At 43.5% G+C, this 21,421-nt stretch overlaps 1 protein-coding gene and 1 long non-coding RNA gene across 2 annotated transcripts in view; both read left to right on the forward strand.

The window, feature by feature from the left end:
* The window catches only part of MTMR2 (myotubularin related protein 2), a 93,751-nt gene that overhangs the window by 31,328 nt on the left and 41,002 nt on the right, over positions 1-21,421 (forward strand). The window contains exon 2 of the mRNA XM_050941314.1: positions 7,973-8,078. Within this exon, the coding sequence (XP_050797271.1) occupies positions 7,973-8,078 (106 nt within the window). The remainder of the gene's footprint in view (positions 1-7,972; positions 8,079-21,421) is intronic.
* LOC127046027 (uncharacterized) lies at positions 12,542-16,557 on the forward strand. Its single transcript, XR_007772907.1, has 3 exons — positions 12,542-12,674; positions 14,994-15,390; positions 16,114-16,557. It is a non-coding gene; the product is annotated as an uncharacterized LOC127046027 (long non-coding RNA).

Consider the following 21,421-nt stretch of genomic DNA (forward strand, 5'->3'; position numbering starts at 1 on the left):
AAAAAAAAAAAAAAGCAACCAAAAAAAGCAACAGAAACAATAAGAAAAATGACAAGAATGATCAAAGCACTTTATTTGTGTTTCTATTCCGTTTAGGTCCAATAAAGACGAGAGACAACTATACACTATTTTTATTACTGAGTCTGTTAAAAACAAAAAAGAAAAAAAAACCCACCCTGCATAGATAGATTACAATGATTTGGACATGTACCCGTGCTAATTTTTCTTTTTTCTAAAGTTAATGAAGTATTTTAGGAAAAATTGTCACAGCAAGCGTTGGTGGCCGCACTCTGAGGCCACGGAAAAATTTGTTGTGAAAACCCCTGGTTAAGACTGAGAGAGTTCTTTAGGGCCCAGACTGCCTGTTGCACTGTGTATGCACAGTGCCTAGCACAGTGGGGCCCAAATCTCACTTGTGGCTTTTAGGTGTTAATGTCTACAAATCAATTAAAATAGTAATCTTTAAATGTTGTAGTTTGGGATCCTATTCTGCAGCCCTTACGCAGGCACAAACAGTCTACTCCTGCCGATAGGCCAAGCAAGCATCTGTTTCAGTACTTTGCAGAATTGTGCCATTAAGGGGTGCTGCATAGTCACTGGGATCCTTGCGTGAATGAGGGTTTAGGCCAGAGGTGGGCAAACTACGGGCCACATCCAGCCCGTGGGACCCTCTTGCCCGGCCCCTGAGCTCCTGGCCCAGGAGGCTACCTCCGGTCCTCCCCCTGCAGTTCCCCTTCCCCCGCAGCCTCAGCTCGCTCTGCCGCCTGTGCAATACGCCGAGTGGGCGGAGCTGTGAGCCTCTGGGCAGTGCAACTGCAGAGCCCGGCCTGATCTGGTGCTCTGTGCTGCATGGTGGTGATGGCATGGCTGGTTCCAGCTGGGCGGCACAGCTGTAGCGCCACCAGCCACCGGTGCTCCAGGCAGCGCGGTAAGGGGCAGGGAGCTGGGGGTTGGATAGAGGACAGGGGAGTTTGGTGGGGTGATCAGGGGGCAGGGGTGTGAATAGGGGTCAAGGTGGTCAGGGGGCAGGGAACAAGGGGATTGGATGGGGGCAAGGGTACTGGGGGGGCAGTCAGGAAGGAGGGGGAGTTGGATGGGGCGGCGGGGAGTAGTCAGGGGACAGGGAGAAGGGGTGGTTGGATGGGGCAGGGGTCCCCAGGGGGCTGTCAGGAATGAGAGGGGGGGTTGGATGGGGTAGTGGGGGGCAGTCAGGGGCAGGGATTTCAGGGGAAGTCAGGGGGCAGGGGGGCGTGGATGGGGCAGGGGTCCCTGTGGAACCATCAGGAATCAGGGTGGATTGGATGGGGCAGGAGTCCCAGGGAGGGGAGTGGATAGGGATGGGGGCCAGGCCACGACCCCCTCCCCTAACTGGCCCTCCATACAATTTTCAAAACCCGATGCGGCTCTCAGGCCAAAAAGTTTGCCCACCTCATGTTTAGGCCCTTAGTAAACTGCTGAATGGGAAACATGTATTGAACAGCAAGGTGGACTTCTTGTCTTCTGGTCAGCGTTGGCTGGATGGAGAGGAGTAGCGATATCTCGGAGGAATGGGTTCTGTTCTGCTATGACCCAAACTTTCTTCAGTATTTCTTTTTCCTTCTGTGAAGGAGAGAGAGGAGCAGGGAAGAGTGTTGAAAGGGAAGTGTTGCCATCTTGGATGCTGAAAATGAGCAGGGAGTGCTCAGTAACTCTGTTTATTTATGCTTTAAAAGAAGGTACATGAGGTACTGGAAGTGCTCCTATGCATGGCCCGACTACAAAATTCAAACCAATTGGATGCCAGATTTCTGGCATTTGGAATTTCCAAATTAAATTGTTTTTGCCACTAGTCATGATTAATTTGCAGTTTTCACCTTGCATTTTCAGGATTGATTGCACATAAAGAGAAACTTTGAGAAAAACAGGAAGAGAGGAAATGGAAAGTATATTCTGCAGTGCTTCTCTCCTTTATGACCTCTGCAGCTGAAACAACAGAGCACAGTGCTGCATTTTATCACTTGTTTTCCATATCAGTTCAGTGGCTGCAGAAAGAAAATTTACAGTTTGATGAAGTGAAAATGTGTGAGCAGCTTATACCAATTAGTATTCGAGCAGCTGGCACACCTCTGCAAGCAAAAAGCAGCTATTCATTGCAGCAGCAGGCAGGAACATTCATAAAGAAAGCATTGGCGCATCAATCTGGCGTCCTATGAGGTTATTTTGCTTGCTTTCCTCATGAGAATGAGCCTGGCAAAGATTTTCAAGCTTAGGACACTAAATTTGGTACCCAACACATTATTCAGTCACCCTAAATGAAAGTGGCCCTATTTTCAGAGGTGCTGACCACCCCCACCCATCCCATTGAGTTCACTAGGAATTGCAGATGCTCAACCCCTTTGAAAATCAAGTCAAACTTATATTTAGGAGCATAAATAAGGATTTAACAGACTAATATTAGGTACCCAAGTTTGAAAATTTTGGCCATTATTTTTTATTTCATAGAGACAGAGGCATCTGTCCCACTCTCACCCTTCAGAGGCTGAACAAGTATAGCAGAAAAAGAAAGTTTTGGACGGTTTCCTTGGGAAACACCCCATCCCAAGCTGCACAGGGTTGGTTGAGGCTATTGGTCTGCCACTTGTGTGCTTTCCTGTGTTTCTGTTGATCAAGAGGTGGAAACAATTAAGATGCTGCTTACGAAATTACCATTATAGTAATTACAAGTCCTGGTGGCTGATTCATCTTACCCAGTTTCTCACAGGGACAAGGTAGTGTTATGACTTTATTCTAAATTCTTGCCAAAAGTTGTCACAGTGCTTGAGCTTCATATAACTCGGTAAAATTTGTTGCCACAACTTTATTTTCAAAACCCATGACCTGCGAGGAAAGGTTATGTTGTATACTTGGGATGTGAAAAAAGAAAACATAGGTTTTATTTTCACAGAAGAAACCTTTCTGGAATTCCCCTAGGATATCTATTTCCTTTTTCGAAAAATCTAAATTTCAGACTATTTAAGTACAAAAGATATCCAAATAGATCAATTTGCCTGCTACAGGCGAAGGCTAGGTACTATATGGGATGAGATTTCATTACTGCTTAAATAGTGTGGCAATCTGCATCAAGTTTACATTTTTTTTTCACCTTTAAGGTCCGTCATAGTTTGACTAACTTCAGCTTCTATTTCCTTCCTTCCTTATCTGCTCTTATTCCTTATTGCATCTTCCCATCTTCACACTGCCAGATTGTATGCTTCTTCCAAACAGAATCGATGCTTTCTTCTGCACATGGAATGCCCCTATTGAATGAGTCTGGGGGGCCCAACCCGCCCATGAACTAATAATGGGCAAAGCAAATAACTGATAATACAGAGATTTTTAAAAATGTATGTTTTATTTCTGTCCTTCACCGTTTGTATGTGGCTTGCTTTTTTAGATTGTGAGTTCTTTGGAGCAAGGACTGCATCTTATTATGTTTGGAAGGCATCTAGCCTCTTGTGGGTAATCCTAGTAATGATCGGCACCCTACCAACAGCTGAGCCACTGAATTTAGTTCTCATTATAATTCCCTTATTAATTGCATATATCTGCTCCCCATAGCCCAGGGCTCAATAATGAGGGTAAATAGTAAAAGAGGGCATTGCAGACTCCATCCTCTGGACAAATCTTGGTCTAATTTATAGTTAGAAACCTGGTCTTTAGGAATGCATTTAACTGTTCTGCCAATGTAAAATATAATTATCAGGATGAGGAGTAGACTGTACATCGGTGGTAGGCATACCCCCAAACTGCTTGTGATTGCAGGAACAAATTAGGATCGAAATAGCAAGAATACTCTGAAGAGTCATTCTTGGACATTTCCTCAGCAGTGCCTTTGAATCACTTTGGGGGAGCTCTGTTCCCATTTAATAGTGGTAGCAAAAAGGAAGTAGGCAAAGCAGCTGAGTTTTGGAGCTTGGGGGGAGCAGAGGTTAGGAGGTACTTGGGAGACTGAGGTGTATTCTAAAGGATCAGTAATATAATACTTAGCACTTCCAAAGAGCTCCAGGTATTTTGAAAACATCAGTGAATGTAGGTGCTCAGCATCCTAGTGAGGGGTCAGAAATCTAAGTATCCCCATGGTGACGTAGCCCCATTGACTACAGTGGAGCTGTGCTGATTTACACCTGCTGAGGTCTTGCTGTTAGAGTTCTTACACATACATGGCCATCCCATTTTTTGGGTTCCCCTTCCAATTTTCAAAACCAGCAATTACACAGGACCATTAAAATCTACAGCCACCCATCCGTACAGTCACAATTCACCCCATCCCATATTGCCATTATTCCCCAGGTAACAAATTCATCCTTGACATCCTCGTCTCAGCCCCTCCTTAAATACCTGCAAAAATGAACAGTTTTACAGTGGGTCTGGAAGGCAAACAAATCCCTGGGAGTGAAGGCGCATTGCAGAATCTAAGGACCCTCGTAGAGTGTGCCCGGGCAGCAGCTCTCTCTGTTCCGTATTAAGGAATCTCCACCTTGAGTGTCTCCACTGATTGTAACTGCAGTAGTGTGGAGCAAGAAGAGAGGGAGTCTGCTGCGTAGCCTAGACCCATGTCATTTAATGGTTCAAACAAACATCTTGAACTGAACCCAGATGCCCACAGACTGCCAGTGCAGCTCCCAGAACACTGGTATAATGTGCTTCCAGTGCAAAACACCATATACCAGACAGGGCTGGATTTACATCTTATGCGTCACTAGGCACAGCATCTTCTTCAGCATCCCCGTCCCCCCTGGCCCACAGCTGACCTTTGTGTTTTCTGTAAAAAATAAAATGAAAAGAAATATAAACACAGCCTCCCTAGGAAGGCACAAGACCCTCTGCCATGCATGGTGCTCCCTGCCTGAGCTGGGGCGCAGCCCACCTGTCCCAGGCAAGATGCAAGGGGGGACTGTACCTCTCCACAAGGCGAATGGTCCCTGGGTGTCTTCCATCTCTCCCGCAGCCCAGTCTGCCTGTGCAGGTAAACGGGGTGCTCTCCACGCCCCTCCCTCTCTCTCCCCTGCATGGGGCAGGGGCAGCGGGCGGACGAGATTGGGAAAGGGCTGGGATGCTCCTAGCTCCTTCAGCAGCTGCCCCGACCATCCGCGGCTCATGGCGCCCCCAGGCTGACTTGGACGCTCATCCTGCTCCAGCCCCACATGCTGAGCAGCCACCAACCCGTGCCAGGAACCTGGTTACCCGCGGGAGAGCTGTGTGTATTAGCTTTTAGGCACCCCTAAAATGCTGGTGCCCCTAGGCACATGCCTACTGTACCTAATTGGAAATCCAGCCCTGATAAGTAATTTGCCATGTTTCAGCCTAAGCGCAGCTTCTGAATGGGCCCAAGCAGAGTGCTGTATAGTGGTCTAATCTCAGGGTGGCAAAGGCTTTCGTACGCTGGAGAGACGACAACACAGAGAGGTTAAATAATTTGTCCAAATCTCAAACAATATCTGTGGCAGACCTAAGAACAGATCTCAGTTCTTCATTCCTGGTCTGTATATTAGCTGCAGAACTATCTTTTCCTTCAAGGAGTATTAGGCCACATGGCTTCAGTTTTTTTCACATAGGAGAACTCCAGGTTAGCTAAACCACTGAAGGTAATAAATGTGGTGTGTAAAGGGACATCAGGTTAATTAATTTGCTCAACAGAGCCATGTCAACCCAAACCTGACTGGTACTGATAGGAGGAAGAATGTCATGAGCCAACTGAGTTTAAGTTCTTTGTTAAGTCAGTGTTGGTTCCTTAGCTTCATTTCAGTTTAGTATTAATGACTGATGAGGTGAATAGAGGCACTGAGCCAAACACATGCAACCTATGTAGACTCTTCAGAGCTGCCTAATCCAGCTATGTCATAAGTGGTGTTTGCTGTGTATGCAGGGTAGGTCTTTCAAAAGTGCTCATGTTGGACTCACTCTGCTGTCCCTGATGTTAGACCAATGATCGATTGGCACTTTTGAAAATTTCGCTTAGAATGTGCAAACATTTACCTGCATTAAAAACCATTTGGGACTAAGCATGATCAACAAATACCAAGTGCTCTTACAATCTCAACTGAACGTCCACTGTCTTGTCCCTTAGGTAGTCATTTCTCCCTGTGCAAAATGAGCCTAAAACTCTACCAGCCAGATTTGATAGCATTTTACTTACACTTTGCATAGGTGGACCCAAAATGCAAGTCAGTGGAGAATCTGGCACCTGCCATATAGGTCTGGACTCAGATGCAAAGAATTGAAGAAAGGAGAACTGGAAGTGATATTAATGGTGGGGACTTTTGCATAAAAGTGACACTTTATGGGATGACTCCCATAACTGAAATGTTGATGCTGATGGGGAGGAGTCTGCATAGGTGGTGAGAGAGGAGGGTTAGAAGAGGTGGCATTGTGTGCCCAAGGTGCGTACAGTGCCAGTGAGCTGATGTCTGTCTAAAGACCTGATCCTGTGAACCTTTGCTCAAGATTTGTCCACACACAAAGTCGCACCAGATGAACTCAAGGTCTGATTATTATTTTTTTCAGTCGAATTAGTTAAACCTTTGTAAATCCCTGGGTGGTTACTTGGAAGGCACAAGCCAAACTGATATAAACCAGGCTTAAACTGATTTAAGAAGGTCCATCACGGGGTTTGCACTGGTTTAACTAAACTGGTATAAGCAAATCAGTGCATGCTGTGTAGACAAGGCCTTGCACAAGTAAGGCCATGCCTAAGTGAGGGAATGTTGTGGGATTGGGCTTTACATTATTTTTTTCCAGGACTTTGCTTCATTTACTGTCTGTGAAACACTGGATGTACAAGTGGTTCTATGATAACATCCAAAATACAGCATTGCCTTAGTGTATATTAATTCCCAGAACTAAGTAGTTTGGAAATGAAGTGATTAACAGTCCACAATAATAAACCACATTGAATTGTTTGTCTCAAGTTCATATTTTAAATAATTTATTCTTGAGTCTATTTCTGAAACTTCAAGTGAAAATAATTATTCATCACCTAGTAGTAGGATTAAAAAGTTACCATTGCATTTTTATCCTTGTAGCCAAAGTATTTACTCCTAGCCAGAGCCACATTTGCTGTAGTAATCCCTCGCTTTTTTTTAGAAGGCACCAGTATAGGATTTCCCCAGACTTGAAAGCGGGGAAATTGAATGTTTTTTGTAATTTGATGTTTGTTTGTTTTTACCAGTGAAAGAGTCAAGTAGCAGGGGGGGAAAAAAAACCTGTGAGACAACTAACAGGTCTCCAGACCTATCCGAAAGCCTGCACCTAGATGTTTCCAGCATGTGATGTCACATGCTCAACTAATATAACAATTGATGGTGACATTAAGGCTGGACTTTGGCCCTTGGCCAAAGCTAGGCTTGGCCCCTGCAAGCTATGTGTGCAAGTTCTTTCTCTCTATGCAGAGCTCCACTGAAGTCAGTGGGGCTCCATGTGGACACAAGGTTCCACCCATACGGAGTTGATTGCTGCATTGGGACCTTTGTGAGTACTATTGGAGATAGGATGTTTTGCTACAGTTGCACAGCATTTCAGGAGTGCTAATGCTAGGTGTAAGCTGGTAAGGTTAAAGGGAATGTTTCAGTGTGAATACACAGTGCAACAGTACTAATTTTATTTATGCACAGCCATACTGGAGGGGCAATATAGAAAAACAGGATGTTGCCATGATGTTATAGTTTCTCAAATAGTGCTACATGTCACCAGGGATGTACAAGGATCTAGGGGGAAGAGCCTGTTGTAGTGCATGAGAGTTACATTAAAACCCAAAGGAACAAAGTTACAATTGATGGAAGAAACTTTTCCTTTGTTCTGATTTCATTTTCCCTACTTCCATGGTAAATCTATGGTCAGGCCGGTAAATCGCATAGTAACACAGTAACATCTCTTATATAAATGTTTGAAATTGAAGCTTTTCGCTTTAGTTAAACTCAGAAATGCACAAGTTTGACGTGTATTTGTCTCTTTCTAGTGCTTCCACCTCTCACTCGGACCAGTCAGTGCATACAAAATCTGCTTCGGTTGTGTCATCAGATTCTGTCTCCACCTCCACAGACAACTTTTCTCCAGATTTGAGGGTACGTATTTCCTTTTTTGAGGCTACAGTGAGATCCCAAGTACAGTGTTTGGTGGTGGCTTAAGACTTCAGCCTCCAGATTAACAGCACAGTTTATTTAGCAGGAGCTGGAGAGGGACACAGAACCCAACAGCTGAAATAGGAGTTAGTTTGATCTCTACACCATTGCTTCCTTTGTTACTGAATAAACAGTCTTGTAAGTGGTTCCACATTTGGGATCAGACTTTTAAGAGTTCAACTTCCAAGAGTTCAGCCCACCTAAATAAGGGCCGGATTCAGCACCCAGCTGCTCTCACAGCACCTTAATTTGGTGCCTCGATGGAAGCTGATCCTCTGAAAATCTGGCCCCGTTTGTGAACATTGAACTCTTGAAATATCTGGCTCTTAACATCTGTCTTAAAATAGCTTGCACTGGAATGATCACTGACAAATACTAGCTGGTACCCCCAGTGATATAGACTTCTCCTCTAACAAAGACCTCTTAAATCAAAATATCAAACTTGGGTACCTAGAGCCAGGCAACTAATTCCATAGCTGGACACCTAAATACGTAGTCTGATGGCCAGGATGCTGAAATGTACCTGCAGTTCATACTGAAGCCTGTGGGATTTGTGGGAGTATCCAGACCAGTGAGGTGCTTTGTCACTGCTTGCCCTGCAACTTGGGGTGTCTCGCAATGCTTTGCAGCTGTAGCTCCCACCTGGGCCACTCACAAACAGCCTGCCAGCATGCAGGTCACACCCCGAGTGTGTGTATGGCTACAGCTCTGGTCCAGCAACTCTGACCCCAGCAGCCTGACAGCAAACACCAGCCACACTCTGGCTTCCACCAGCCTTGGTAACTAATTACAGAGTGATCCCAACATACTCCCAGTCTCAAATTTTTCCCAAAATCTGTGTTCTGTACTGTTCAGCCTTCTCCTGGACAACCAGACCATATTATGTGCATTGCCTCTCTACGGGGATCAACATACAACAGTTTTCTATCTTAAATGAAATTATGCAAATATTTCACAAGACTGGATTAATTTTAATAAAACAATAAAATACATGTATTTAACTAGAAGGGGAGATGTTTTATTTGAGTAAAAATATAAGCCATAAAGTCAGAAATGGTTACAAGAGAAATAAAGATAAAATGCTTCCTAGTACTAAACTTAACAAATTAGATTTTGTTCAAGATGAAGTCCATTACCACGTTTTCCCATTAACAATTCTGACCCAACTCTCAGGCCAAGATCTGCTCCCAAAGTCCCACAGCTGTTTCTTTTGTCATCTTAAGTGAAAAAGAGAGATGATAGGGAGAGAGAACTTGGTGTGGTTTTGCCCCTCACTTTTAGAGTCCAGTCACCCTTTCAAATGCATTTTCCCGAGGGTTACCTTACCCCCAGTTAAAGTTAATTCCAAGGGTAAAGAAGACGACAGTGAAAGAGGACTCACACTGTTTCTTCCCACCTCTGTTTGCTGAAAAGCAGATTTTTCTTGTCTCCTGTCTTTCCCCCTCTTGATATCTGAGGATCCTGTTCACAACTTATATGTAAACTGAGGTAAACACACATTTCTGTGTTTAAGACTGGCTTGACCAGTCCTTATTGGGGCTTCGTGGGTTTGAACCTGTGCTACCAGCATTATTCAGGGGGAATTCCTGACTTGACATATAATGTTGCTACGCACATTTCATCATGGTATTATTGACCAGTGAGTCATTAGTTTTTAAATGATACCCCACAAGGCATATTTTGTAAAAGATTATTGCAGTGGCATGTAGTGTGTGAACATTGGAGTGTTTTCCGTCAGAGGATGCTCAGCACTTTTGAATATCAGACCATTTATTTCGGTACTTAAAATTGGTTACACATTTGTTTAAAGTGTGTACTGGTTTGAAATAGATTTTCATGTACCTATAATGGAGGATATTGGTAGAACCATTAATAGCTTTCAAAGTATGGCCACTACTTTGTAGTTAAGTTTTTAATATCATTTTCATTATTTTTAGTATTAATTTATTATTTATATGACAATAGCATCCAGATGCCTCAGTCAAGATCATGGGCCCATTGTATAAGATGCTCTGTGAACCTGTATGAAGACATGATCTCTGCCCAAAGAAGAGCTTAAAGTATTGCCAAAAGTATTAAAAAATCATGCATCTTCCTTAAAAATCATGGGATTTTAAAAAAATAGGGATCCACTTGTTTTTCCTTCTAGTTTCTTTTCTATTCAGTGTTCATGTTCTCAAGCTTGTCTGCAAAATATAATAAGGTCTAGAAACTTTTTTTTTCTAAATGAAAGCTGAGTTTCTCATAATCACAAAACTCCAGGAACTGGGGCTATAAAACAAACGGCATATGCTCACAATAAAATTGTAAGAGTTGGCAAAAGCAACACAGGTCTTTTTCTTTTTTATACTGTGGCTTGTGTTAAGTTTAGTCTCAGTGCTCTTTTGGCGAGTGTAATTTTTTCCATGGCTGGTATCTTTCCACAGCTAACAGAAAATCCCCTAGTTTTACTATTACAAAGACTTGATTGTTTCCATTTGAAGAAGATACTTGACTCTTTGAGGCTTTCAGCCATTTGTAGTTAAACATTAGGCTGCAGTTTGAAAATTTGACATATGTTCCTATTTTCTGATGATGATTTTCATGTCTTTAGTATCTTCTGTCTGAGGATCCCTATCTGCAACACAAACACTCATGAATTCATTCTCACAACAACCTGATGAGGCAGATAAATATATAAATATATAGCTTCCCCCACTGCAAATAGGGATGTTGAAATAAGGAAGTTGTGGTTTATTCATGTTCAGAACTGGGACCAGATCACAAGACAGTCTGATTCCTGGTCTCATTGCTTAGACTATGCCTAAGATTGGAAGCGCCGTTACAACCTTAACTGCAATTATATCAAATTCTTATTAATTCCCTCAATTCAGACCATGCAACTCCCACTTAAATTAACCAATGTTTGATTTGTATGTGTGCATGCCTGCGTGTGTGTGTGTGTATGTATTGTGACATTGCACTCTTTATGATTTTATGAAAATATGCTAATGAGTGTAAATATAATGTAACTGGAATATGCTTCATGCAAAAGGTTTCTTGTAAGGTTTTATTACAAAGCTTATAATCTACTGAGTGTGGTCATCCTATTTGTATAAATGTATTACTCTTGTATCTGAAACTAGAAATATGAAATATAACTCTGAGGTCCTATTGTAGTTATACAAAGTGTGGGCCATTAATGGTGGTTTGGAATCTCGATGGCTTCCATCAACCAGGACAATTGACTGTGGATGGCTCTGTTTGCTTTCAGGTCTTCCTGTGAGTCAGGCTGGGAGGAACGAGGGCTTGAAGTCTTACAGTGACATGTGATCATGTCACCTGAACTGGAATCCATCTTTAACCTGGTGCTTTTCCATTTAGAAGGAGAGGTGGGAACCCAGAGAGGGACAAAGGATTCCCACCTTGTGCAAAAGATATATAAGAGGGTGGAACGGAACAAAGGGGGCTGCAGTCATGAGAAATCCCCTAGCTACCACCTGAGCTGGAACAAGGGCTGTACCAGAGGAAAGGATTGTGCTCAGACTAGGAAGGTGTCTAGTCTGTGATAGAAGCTTATTAAAACATCTCAGAGGGTGAGCTTTTCATCTGTAATTACTTTCTTACTGTATTAGGTTTAGCCTTGCATGTTTTATTTTATTTTGCTTGGCAATTCACTTTGTTCTGTCTGTTATTACTTGAAACCACTTAAATCTTACTTTTTGTATTTAATAAAATCACTTTTTACTTATTAATTAACCCAGAGTATGTATTAATACCTGTGGGAGGGAGAGCAAACAGCTGTGCATATCTCTCTATCAGTGTTATAGAGGGTGAACAATTTATGAGTTTATCCTGTATAAGCTTTATACAGGGTAAAATGGATTTATTTGAGGTTTGGACCCCACTGGAAGCTGGGCATCTGAGTATTGGAGACAGGAACACTTCTTAAGCTGTTTTCAGTTAATCCTGCAGCTTTTGGGGGATGTTGTTCAGACCTGGGTCTGTGTTTGTAGCAGGCTAGCATGTCTGTCTCAAACCAGGCAGGGCTCAGAGGTAATCTCGACACATCAGGTGGCAGTCCCAAAGAGGGTTTCTGTAATCCAGCCCGTCGTATGTATGTATGTATGTATGTATTCATTCATTCTTGGGCTAAAACTACACAGATGATTGAGAGATGAGTGGAAAAAGCAGTAATGGACATGAAAAAAATTTCTGTTGGACCTCTTTTCCTCAGCTGAAAGAATTCTCTTTAAATGGTTACTCTGCTTTTCTGTCCTCATGCACAAGTTTAATGGAGATCAGCAAGTACTATTGCCATTGAAAATGCTGTAAACACCTATTGTTATCTTGGAGATTATCTTCCACAAATGGAAAATCAAGCAGTACTGAACAGATTACTAAATACTGCTCTTTTAGGATCCAATCCTCTAAAGTGCCCGGTGTTTTTACCTTCCATTCACTGAACTGGATGTTGAGGTCACTCAGCACCTTAGAGAAGGGGGCCCATCAGTGGTACCGCTTTAATGAAGCCCATATCATGAAAGGAGGAAAATATCAGTAAGTTTACTAAACAGCCAATTTTATTTTCATTAATACCACTTTTGATCCCCTGTGTTTTGATTGCACCAGAGAATCAACATTTCCCTCTTGATATGATGGAAGGAATTCTGCATCTGTCTAAATCTGAGATTGTGAAATCTGGTTTGTGTGCGGGTACTTTTCATGGACCTTGCTAGCTGACCTTTTGATTTCCAGCTTCTCTTCTTACCAGAAGTGGTGCGGTATTACCTTATTTTAGTGACAACATTGGTAGCTGTCTTGGCAGATATGTCCTTTCAAGTTGCATACATCTGTAGGTTTTTTTGCTTTGTCTTTATTTTTTGCTGACCACGAAAAAGATGGAAGAGTTTGCTCAATGGCTCATTTAATTAAATCGGAACCAGAGGGCAAAGGAGTTAAATATGCCACCTCTCTTAGGTTTTTGGCCAGTAAGAGTGAGCATATTTTCAAAGAACCCAGCCTTGTTCTAGATTTTCTTTTTTTCTTCAGTGCATAGTGGTTTCTGCTGCAATAGCTAGTACTTAACTGCATGCTTTTGTGTTTCTGTAAAAAATAAATTGATTCTCCCCTCGCCCCATAAAATGCAACATTAGGGATGGGTATTTAAACACACACATTCAAAAATAAGGTCACCATGGCAGTATCACCTCAGCTACATTATATGCACTTCAGCCAAAATGTACAGACTTATTTACAATCCTCACACCTCACACTGGATCACACGCACACAATCCTCGCACAATATCACATGCACACTCCCAATTCCTAATTTCCCCCAAATGCCACTTTCCCTACTGTAGCCCAAGGGCAGGGAGTAAGAGAGTTAGGCTTGTCTACACTGCAGAGTTTTTGTCGACAAAAGTCAGCTGTTATCGACAAAACAGTAGAGGTGTACACACTACAGTGCTCCTCCCGTCAACCAATTTCTTCTCTTTGCCAACAAAGTAAAACCACTGTGATGAGAGGCATAGAGCGTTTTACAGCAAAGTTACATTGACGAAGTGTCAGTGTAGACACTGGTTGGTTATGTTGCTGTAAATGGCCTCCAGGAGGCATCCCACAATGCCCATCCTGACTGCTCTGGTCAGCAGTTTGAACTCCGCTGCCCTGCAGCAGGTACACAGGCTTCTGTCCTTCTCCCTTTAAAGGCCCAGGAATTTTTAAAATTCCACTTCCTGTTTGCTCAGTGTGGACAGCTCACATGGCATCTTCCCAGCTGACCATGGCAGATCACGAAGCAAGCACTCTCCTGCTTAAAGCATACCTGAGTTGTTGGATCTGCCGGGTCTGTGGGGAGAAGAGGCTATGCAGCCCCAGCTCCGCTCCAGCTATGGGAACTTAGATACCTATGGTCAGATTTCTCCTGGCATGTTGGATAAGGGCTGCAAACGAGACACACATTGGTGCCATGTGAAGATAAAGGAGCTGAGGCAGGCGTACTGTTAGGATATCGATATTCAGGCCTGTCTGCAAAGGCCTATACTTTAAGAATTTAGGTGTATTCTTATCACTTAGCTAGTTATAGAAGTATAAAAGAAAGAATCAAAATTACTGTCTGCCTGTGTAAGGGCCTTCTCTTACTCTGACAGTCTGAGGCCCTGTTTTTAGGCTAAGGCCTTTGACTGAGCAGCAGAGGCAGCCATAAGCTGGGAAGTGTATGGTCACATCCTCACATTCCAAACTAGTCACATTGAAATAAGGTGCTATTGGGCTGTTAGGAATATCAGGACAGGATTGTATTCCTATCACCTCCTGAGAAAGGGAAGAGCCTAAAGATGTAAAAGGAAACTTTGTTTGATAGCATCCTGTCTGGCAAGAACTCACTTATCAATAGCTGGGATGTGAAATCCTCATTTCTGTATTGTTCTATCACTGTAGTCTCCACTTCCCTATTGTTTTTCTGTATAATCTCTCTCTGGTTCTGTGATTGTTTCTGTCTGCTGTATAATTAATTTTGTTGGGTGTAAACCAATTAAGGTGGTGGGATGTAATTGGTTAAATAATCATATTACAATATGTTAGAATTGGTTAGTTACATTTCAGTAAAATGATCGGTTAAGGTATAAATAAGCAGAACTCAAGTTTTACTATATAGCCTGCAGTCAATCAGGAAGTAAGGAGGGGGAATGGGAACAGGGAATGGAGGTCGGGGACTTGGAATCATGTTTTGCTAAGTGGGGGAATGGGAACAGGGACACAAGCAAGGGTCTGTGGTGTCAGAGCTGGGAAGGGGGACACTGAGGAAGGAAACTGGAATCGTGCTTGCTGGAAGTTCACCCCAATAAACATCAAATTGTTTGCACCTTCGGACTTCAGGTATTGTTGCTCTCTGTTCATGCGAGGAGGACCAGGGGAGTGAGAGGGTGAAGGAATAAGCCCTCTAACACGTACCAGAAGGCAAGGGAGTCAAACCGTTGATCTGGTGCTGTAGCGAAGACCTGCTGCTTCTATAAGGAGCTGGACGCCATCCTCAGTGTCAAGCCCACATCCGCCACCAAGAGCCCTGTGAATACTTCGGCAGGGCTGGAAGCTGCGGACTCAACCCCGAGGACAAAGTCGTGGATGAGAAGGTCGAGTTGGAGGATGATATGGAGCACATGGCAGGATCATGTGGTGGTGCAGTGAGTCAGGATCTTTTTTTCCACTCTGGAGGGGTCCAGTCAGTCCCAGCAGTCCGTCTCTGGGGCACATGAGGCAGGAGAGGAGAGGTCTGGTAAGTGATCTTTTGATGCTGCTTGGTTACATGAGGCAGAGCTGTCCTTTGCTCTGTATATTCTAGAAGAGGGTGAAGGGATGAGAATGTACAAGACTAGCTGTGTTTGTGTGCTTCACATTTCCTTGCGCAGCTAAGCAGTGCGGTGGAACAGTGTGTTAATGCACAACTGAGAGATTTCAGGGGAAACTTCCAGAGAGATCTCTAGGAAACTTTCCTGGATGTACTTGCCAATCTTCTGTTGGAAGTTCCTTGGCAAGGCTTCCTTGTTCCTTCCCCATATTGTAGAAAACTTTCCCATGCCATTCGGCAATCACTTGTGCCGGAACCAAAGCGGCACACAGGTGAGCGGCATAGGGACCTTGTCTTACACCACATGCATGCAGGAGATGCACCCTTGCATCCTTGCTTATGCTCAGGAGTGACATATCAGCTTCATTGACCCCCCACCTGTGGAAAATGGTGTCAGAATTTACAATTTTGTCCCTCGTCGTCTGCAGTGATCCCCTTTTAAAACACTGAGATTCTTTTCCCCATTTTCAGTGCTCTCCCCCCCTGAGCTGAACTCACCATGTTCAGGGTGTCCGCCGAACTGTGTACTTGCCAACGAACAGTGAGAAACTGATTCATATTTTTAAAAACGGTGCATTTTGCTATAATGATTTGATGCTGTGCGTGCACTAACAATCTTGCTTCTGTTTATTGTTTCTTGTACTTCTGCAGATGTGGCCTTCATAGGAAACCTACACACCTGCGGAGCACTTCCGCCAGATAAGGAGGAGACCAAGGAGGAGCAAAGAGGACATGTTTCCAGAGGTGCTCCAATCCTCAGAGGCCAAAAAACAGGAACGCGGGGTGCAGAGAGAAACTTGAAAAGAAAATGATGGAATAGTACAGAAAGGAGGAGCAAACTGAGATGTTGAAGTCTCTAATCTAGCTGCAGGCTGAATTCGAACATACTCACACCCTCCCTCCCCCTGCAGCTGATACAGAACTACTTTCCATGCCATTTCCAAACTCCTCCCACACATTCTGTGCAACATCCCAGCCTGTCTCCGTATCCTGTTCACTCTACCCCTTCGGACAGATTCCAAAACAATAGCTGGACTTAACATGCAGCTATAAGAGCCTACACTGCCCTTCATTGTTATCTCCCTTCCCACCAAGCCTTTTGTGTGTGTTGTTAATTGGTATTTAATAAAAACATACTCTCTGAAAGATAACCAATCTTTATTTGTCTCCTTCACATCTGTAGTTGCTGCTGGAATTTATACACAGTGGCAATTTGATCATTTGCTGAGTACAGATCATGGTCAGGAATCATCAATATTTTCATGCAAGGCAGCAAGTTAACAAATCATGGCAGAGTACTGTATAGAAAGACCTGTTACTGGAGCTCATTGTCAAAATGGTGCCTCAAAGCCTACCTGATTCGAACAGCCCCCCATTGTGCCCCTCTAATAGCCCTGGTGTCTGGCTGCTCAAAATCAGCCACCAGGTGATCTGCCTCTGTGCTCCACCCCAGAGGCAACTTTTCACCCTTAGCCTCACAAATATTAGGGAGTGCACTGCAGGCTGCTATGACCATGGGAATATTTTCTAATCTGCTGTAAAGGCAGTGCCAGCGTGTTTTTAATCTGCCAAAGGCACATTCTACGATCATCCGGTACCTGCTCAGCCTATTGTTGAAGCGCTCCTTGCTATGTCCAAATTTCCCATGTAAGACTTCATGAGCCGTGGGAATAAGGGGGATGCTGGGTCTCCCAGGATCACTATGGGCATTTCAACATCCTCCACTGGAATCTTCTGGTCTGGAAACAAACCCTCTGCTTGCAGCTTTTCATAAAGGCCAGCATTCCTGAAGATGTGTATGTCATGCACCTTCCTGGATCACCCCACGTTGATGTCAGTGAAACAGCCACAGTGATGTGCAATACGATAGAGAAGTATCCCTTTCTATTGATGTACTCCGTCGCAAGATGGTCCAGGGTTAAAATTGGAATATGCATCCCATCTGTCACCTCACCACAATTAGGGAATCCTATGCTGCAAAGCCATCCACCATTTCACACACTTTGCCAAGAGTCACAGTCCTTCGTGACAGGATGTGATTAATGGCTCTGCACACTTGCATTAACGCAGTCTGAACCGTGGACTTCCCGACTACAAATTGATTCACGACTGACTGGTAGTAGTCTGGAGTTGCCAGCTTCCACACAATGATTGCCATGCGCTCCTCCTTTGAGAGAGCAGCTCTCATTTTGGTGTATTTGCACCCAGTGCTGGGGCGAGCTCTGCACACAGTTCCAGGTGTCTTTCCAGTTCTGCAGTCACTACTTATCATCCCAGACCTGCATAAAGATGCAATCCCACCGCTCAGTGCTAGTCCAAAAGTGATGGTCCACCATGTGCAGCTGCTCTGAATGCTAAAAGTAGCCTGGTGGTGTTTCTTTCCCTGGCACACCTCTGATTCCTGTTCAGATTGGGTGCTCATAATATACTGCTTGGCCAGTCATGATGCATTCATAAGAGTGACAACAACAGTGAAGAGCTGTTGGATAGAGATGGTGGGCGTGCAGTAAATGGGTCATTGAAAAATGCTGTGAAATGCAGTCAAAAGCCTGTGGAAAGATGGGATTGAAAAAACTGCATAATGGGACATTGAATGCGCGCTTCTGATACACTGCTATCCACTTCACCTTCCTAGCAGCAGAAACTCGCTGTGGTGAGTAGCACAGTGGGATAGCTACCCAGAGTTCACTGCTCTCTTTGTCAGTGCTAGAGCACCAACTGTGGACGTGCTCTGCTGACAGGTGGAGTGTTGTGTGAACGTGAACAAGCAATGTACTTATACTGGTTTTTTATTGTCGGCATAATTTGCGTCGACAATACTGTAGTGTAGACAAGGCATTAGAAGCCACAGATACCAATCTCTGCACACCTTTAAAATTGGTGAAAATGCTCTGGTAAACTATCAATAGGTACTGCTTCCCTGTTCAGGATGGAGAGTGGGGCTCAGTCCTTCCCACAGCAGGAAAGTTGGGTAGGACATTCTGCATGGCTGTCTAGCCCCTGCTATGCTAGCAGCTCTTGTCATTTTTGCCAACAAATGAGGACATGTTTCACAGTGGTCCAAGTGCCCCAAGGGATGGTCCAATTCAGGGGCTATCAAATGGCTCATGGAATCTGTTACTTTAGATACAGAGTGTTCATATAGTCATTAGGAAGGTCCATCTCAATCACTGGCTCCAAATGGAACAGAAGTAGCTGTATGTAACTTTATAACTTGTCTTGAGTTCCCAAGATGTCAAGAGAAGTATACACAATACCTCCTCGCTACATCATTTACAGGATATTTCTTGTTACCATTACTTTTTCCCCTTTATGTTCCCAGTTTTTATAAGCAACCCGAGTAGCACAGGACTGTAGAACAAATTGTGCTTACCGTCCATTATTTGCCGATTTTAGAATGATGAGCTACGAGAGAGAAAGGTATGAATGCAACTATTTTTATTGCTTGAATCTGGGATCCCCTAAAACAGAAAAACTTCTGTTCATGGCTACTAATTTTTTTCTATCTGTCTATAAAAGGAAGAGGTTTTTTGTTGCTATTTTTACTTCAACAGATTTATTTATTTATTTATTTATTTATTTTGCTTTGCTCTGATATGCTTGGAGTCTCTGTTGCAGCCATCTTTATAACATATACACACAAGGCCTTTTTGTCCCTTTCTATGCCATGGACATATCTTCCATGGAAGGTGAGAGAATGACCTCTATGGCATTATTCCCCCTCTGCTTTGCCTCACCACTTGACAGTCTCTCTAGGGGGGGATTTCCAGTGCTTGGGCTCCATGCCTGGAGAGGAGACTGTAAGAGTCGGGACTGTGGGAGAAGAGGAGACTGCTGCTCTCTGACATCATTCTCCCTTCTCATTGCACCCCACCAAAAAGGCTCTTATCATTTTACTTGCGTGCCTTCCTCATCCATGTTGTGGAACCACGTCCCAGCCTGATATTTCTCCATACAGCAGGTTCAGGGGGAAAACATGTAGCAGGGGAGTACCCAGTGTCATGTCCTGTGAAGCCAAAGAGGGCCAGGTGGGGGTCAGAAGCACTAGTACATAGGAATTGCCATACTGGATCAAAATCAAAACCCCATCTCATCTGGTATCTTGTCTCTAATAGTGGCCAGTGCCAGATGCAGTAAGCAGTGGTTTTCAAACTTTTTGTATTGGTGACCCTTTTCACACAGCAAGCCTCTGAGTGTGACCCCCACCACTTATCAATTAAAAATGGGAGAGAATTAATGTAATGAGGGCTCGAAGCTGTCAGCCCCAAGGAATTGACAGCTCCTGATCCCCATGGAATCATCTTGCGATCCCCTGACGGGTCATGACCCCCAGTTTGAGAGCCCTGTGTAGAGGAAGGTGTAAGGATGGGAGTAGATCACTACACAGTAAGCAGAGGAGGGGTAATCTGCTGCCATCCTTATCGCCAATAGTTAGAGACTGACGTAAGCCCCGAAGCAGTAGGTTTAATATTCCTTCCACAAAATTGGTTATCCTTGATCATTCTGGATGTTCTCGATATCCACATAAATGCCCAACCCCTTATGGAATCTTGTTAAGGTCTTAGCCTCAGTGACTTTCTGTGGTGATGAGTTTAATCACATATTGTGTGGGGTGAAAAACGTATTTCTTTAAGTGGCTTTGAATTCCCCACCTTTTAATTTCACAAGTGTCCCCTTGTGATTGTGTTATGAGACAAAGAGAACAGAAGCTCCTGATCTCATTTTCTAGACCATTGAATATAGTTTTATCATGCCCTCTCATTCATCTCCTTTGTAAGGTAGATAATCCCAGTCTTTTCAATCTGTGTTCATATGAGAATTTTTCCAGGCCCTTGATCATACTTGTCATCCTCTGAACCCGCTCTAGTGCTCCAATATCCTTTTTGAGATGAGGAGACCAATGCTGCACACAGTATTCCGGATCAGGCTGCACTATTGACTTATATAAAGGCATTCAAAAATTATCTGTACCATTTTTTTTTCACATCCTAACATCATCTTTGCTGTTTTGGCCACATCTGTGCGCTGTTGCACAAGCCAGGGTAGATGCACAGGGCTTCCACCTAGATGGTCCTGAGATCTGAAGAGAACTTGAGGGAGCATCTTATTTATTTTCTATTCTGAAAATCTTCTGTCTCTGTGTGGAATCGCTTACGTGGGAGACAATAGATACAAAATGCTTGGGGCCTGTGATGGTCTTATAAAGAAGGTGCCTTGTAGGAGCATTTAAAAAAAAAGCATCTTTCAGATTTTGAAGTGATTCTGTCAATCACTGAAAATGCACTTGTGGGTGTGTAACTAAAGCATCACTGCTAGAATAAGCTGCTACAGGGATCTGTCACTCCTACCTCTGCTTGATCTCTTGCTCTGCGTATGAGTCAGCTCAATTCTAGAAATTAAATCTCTGTGGCAATGGAAAAACACTCTATTGTAGCTTCAGCAAGGCAATTTGCACTAGCGCTTCCTGTGGGGAATTTTTAGCAGAATTGATTTGTGTTCTCCCCTGTGGATTCCTACTTTTTCTCTGAAGAAGTGAGCTGTAGCTCACAAAAGCTCCTGCTGAAATAAATTTGTTAGTCTCTAAGGTGCCACAAGTACTCCTGTTCTTTTTACTTTTCTCTAGTGTCTCTGTGCCTGCAGACTTCCTCTGGGCAACAGTTTAAGTGTGTGTGTGTGTGTGTGTCTTGGAGATGAGGGGGCAAGAGAGGCTATTACTAGTGATTCCTACAGTGTGCATTTTCAGTATTCTTATCTCTTTGATGCGTCTTATAACTTATATAAAGCTTTTTATAGTAAACATTTTGATACCTGGATCTAAGATTAAATCCACCCTTCACTGCAATTTACAGAATTTTTCACTTCATAAATCCAACATTAAGTAATATTTAGCTGCTACAATCGGCAGTATTAAGCTGCAGGCATTGTTGGATTGTCTCTTGACTAAAGAAGTTTAGAATCT

The sequence above is a fragment of the Gopherus flavomarginatus genome, chromosome 1 (assembly GCF_025201925.1).
Source record: "Gopherus flavomarginatus isolate rGopFla2 chromosome 1, rGopFla2.mat.asm, whole genome shotgun sequence".
In the NCBI taxonomy this organism is placed as follows: Eukaryota; Metazoa; Chordata; order Testudines; family Testudinidae; genus Gopherus; species Gopherus flavomarginatus.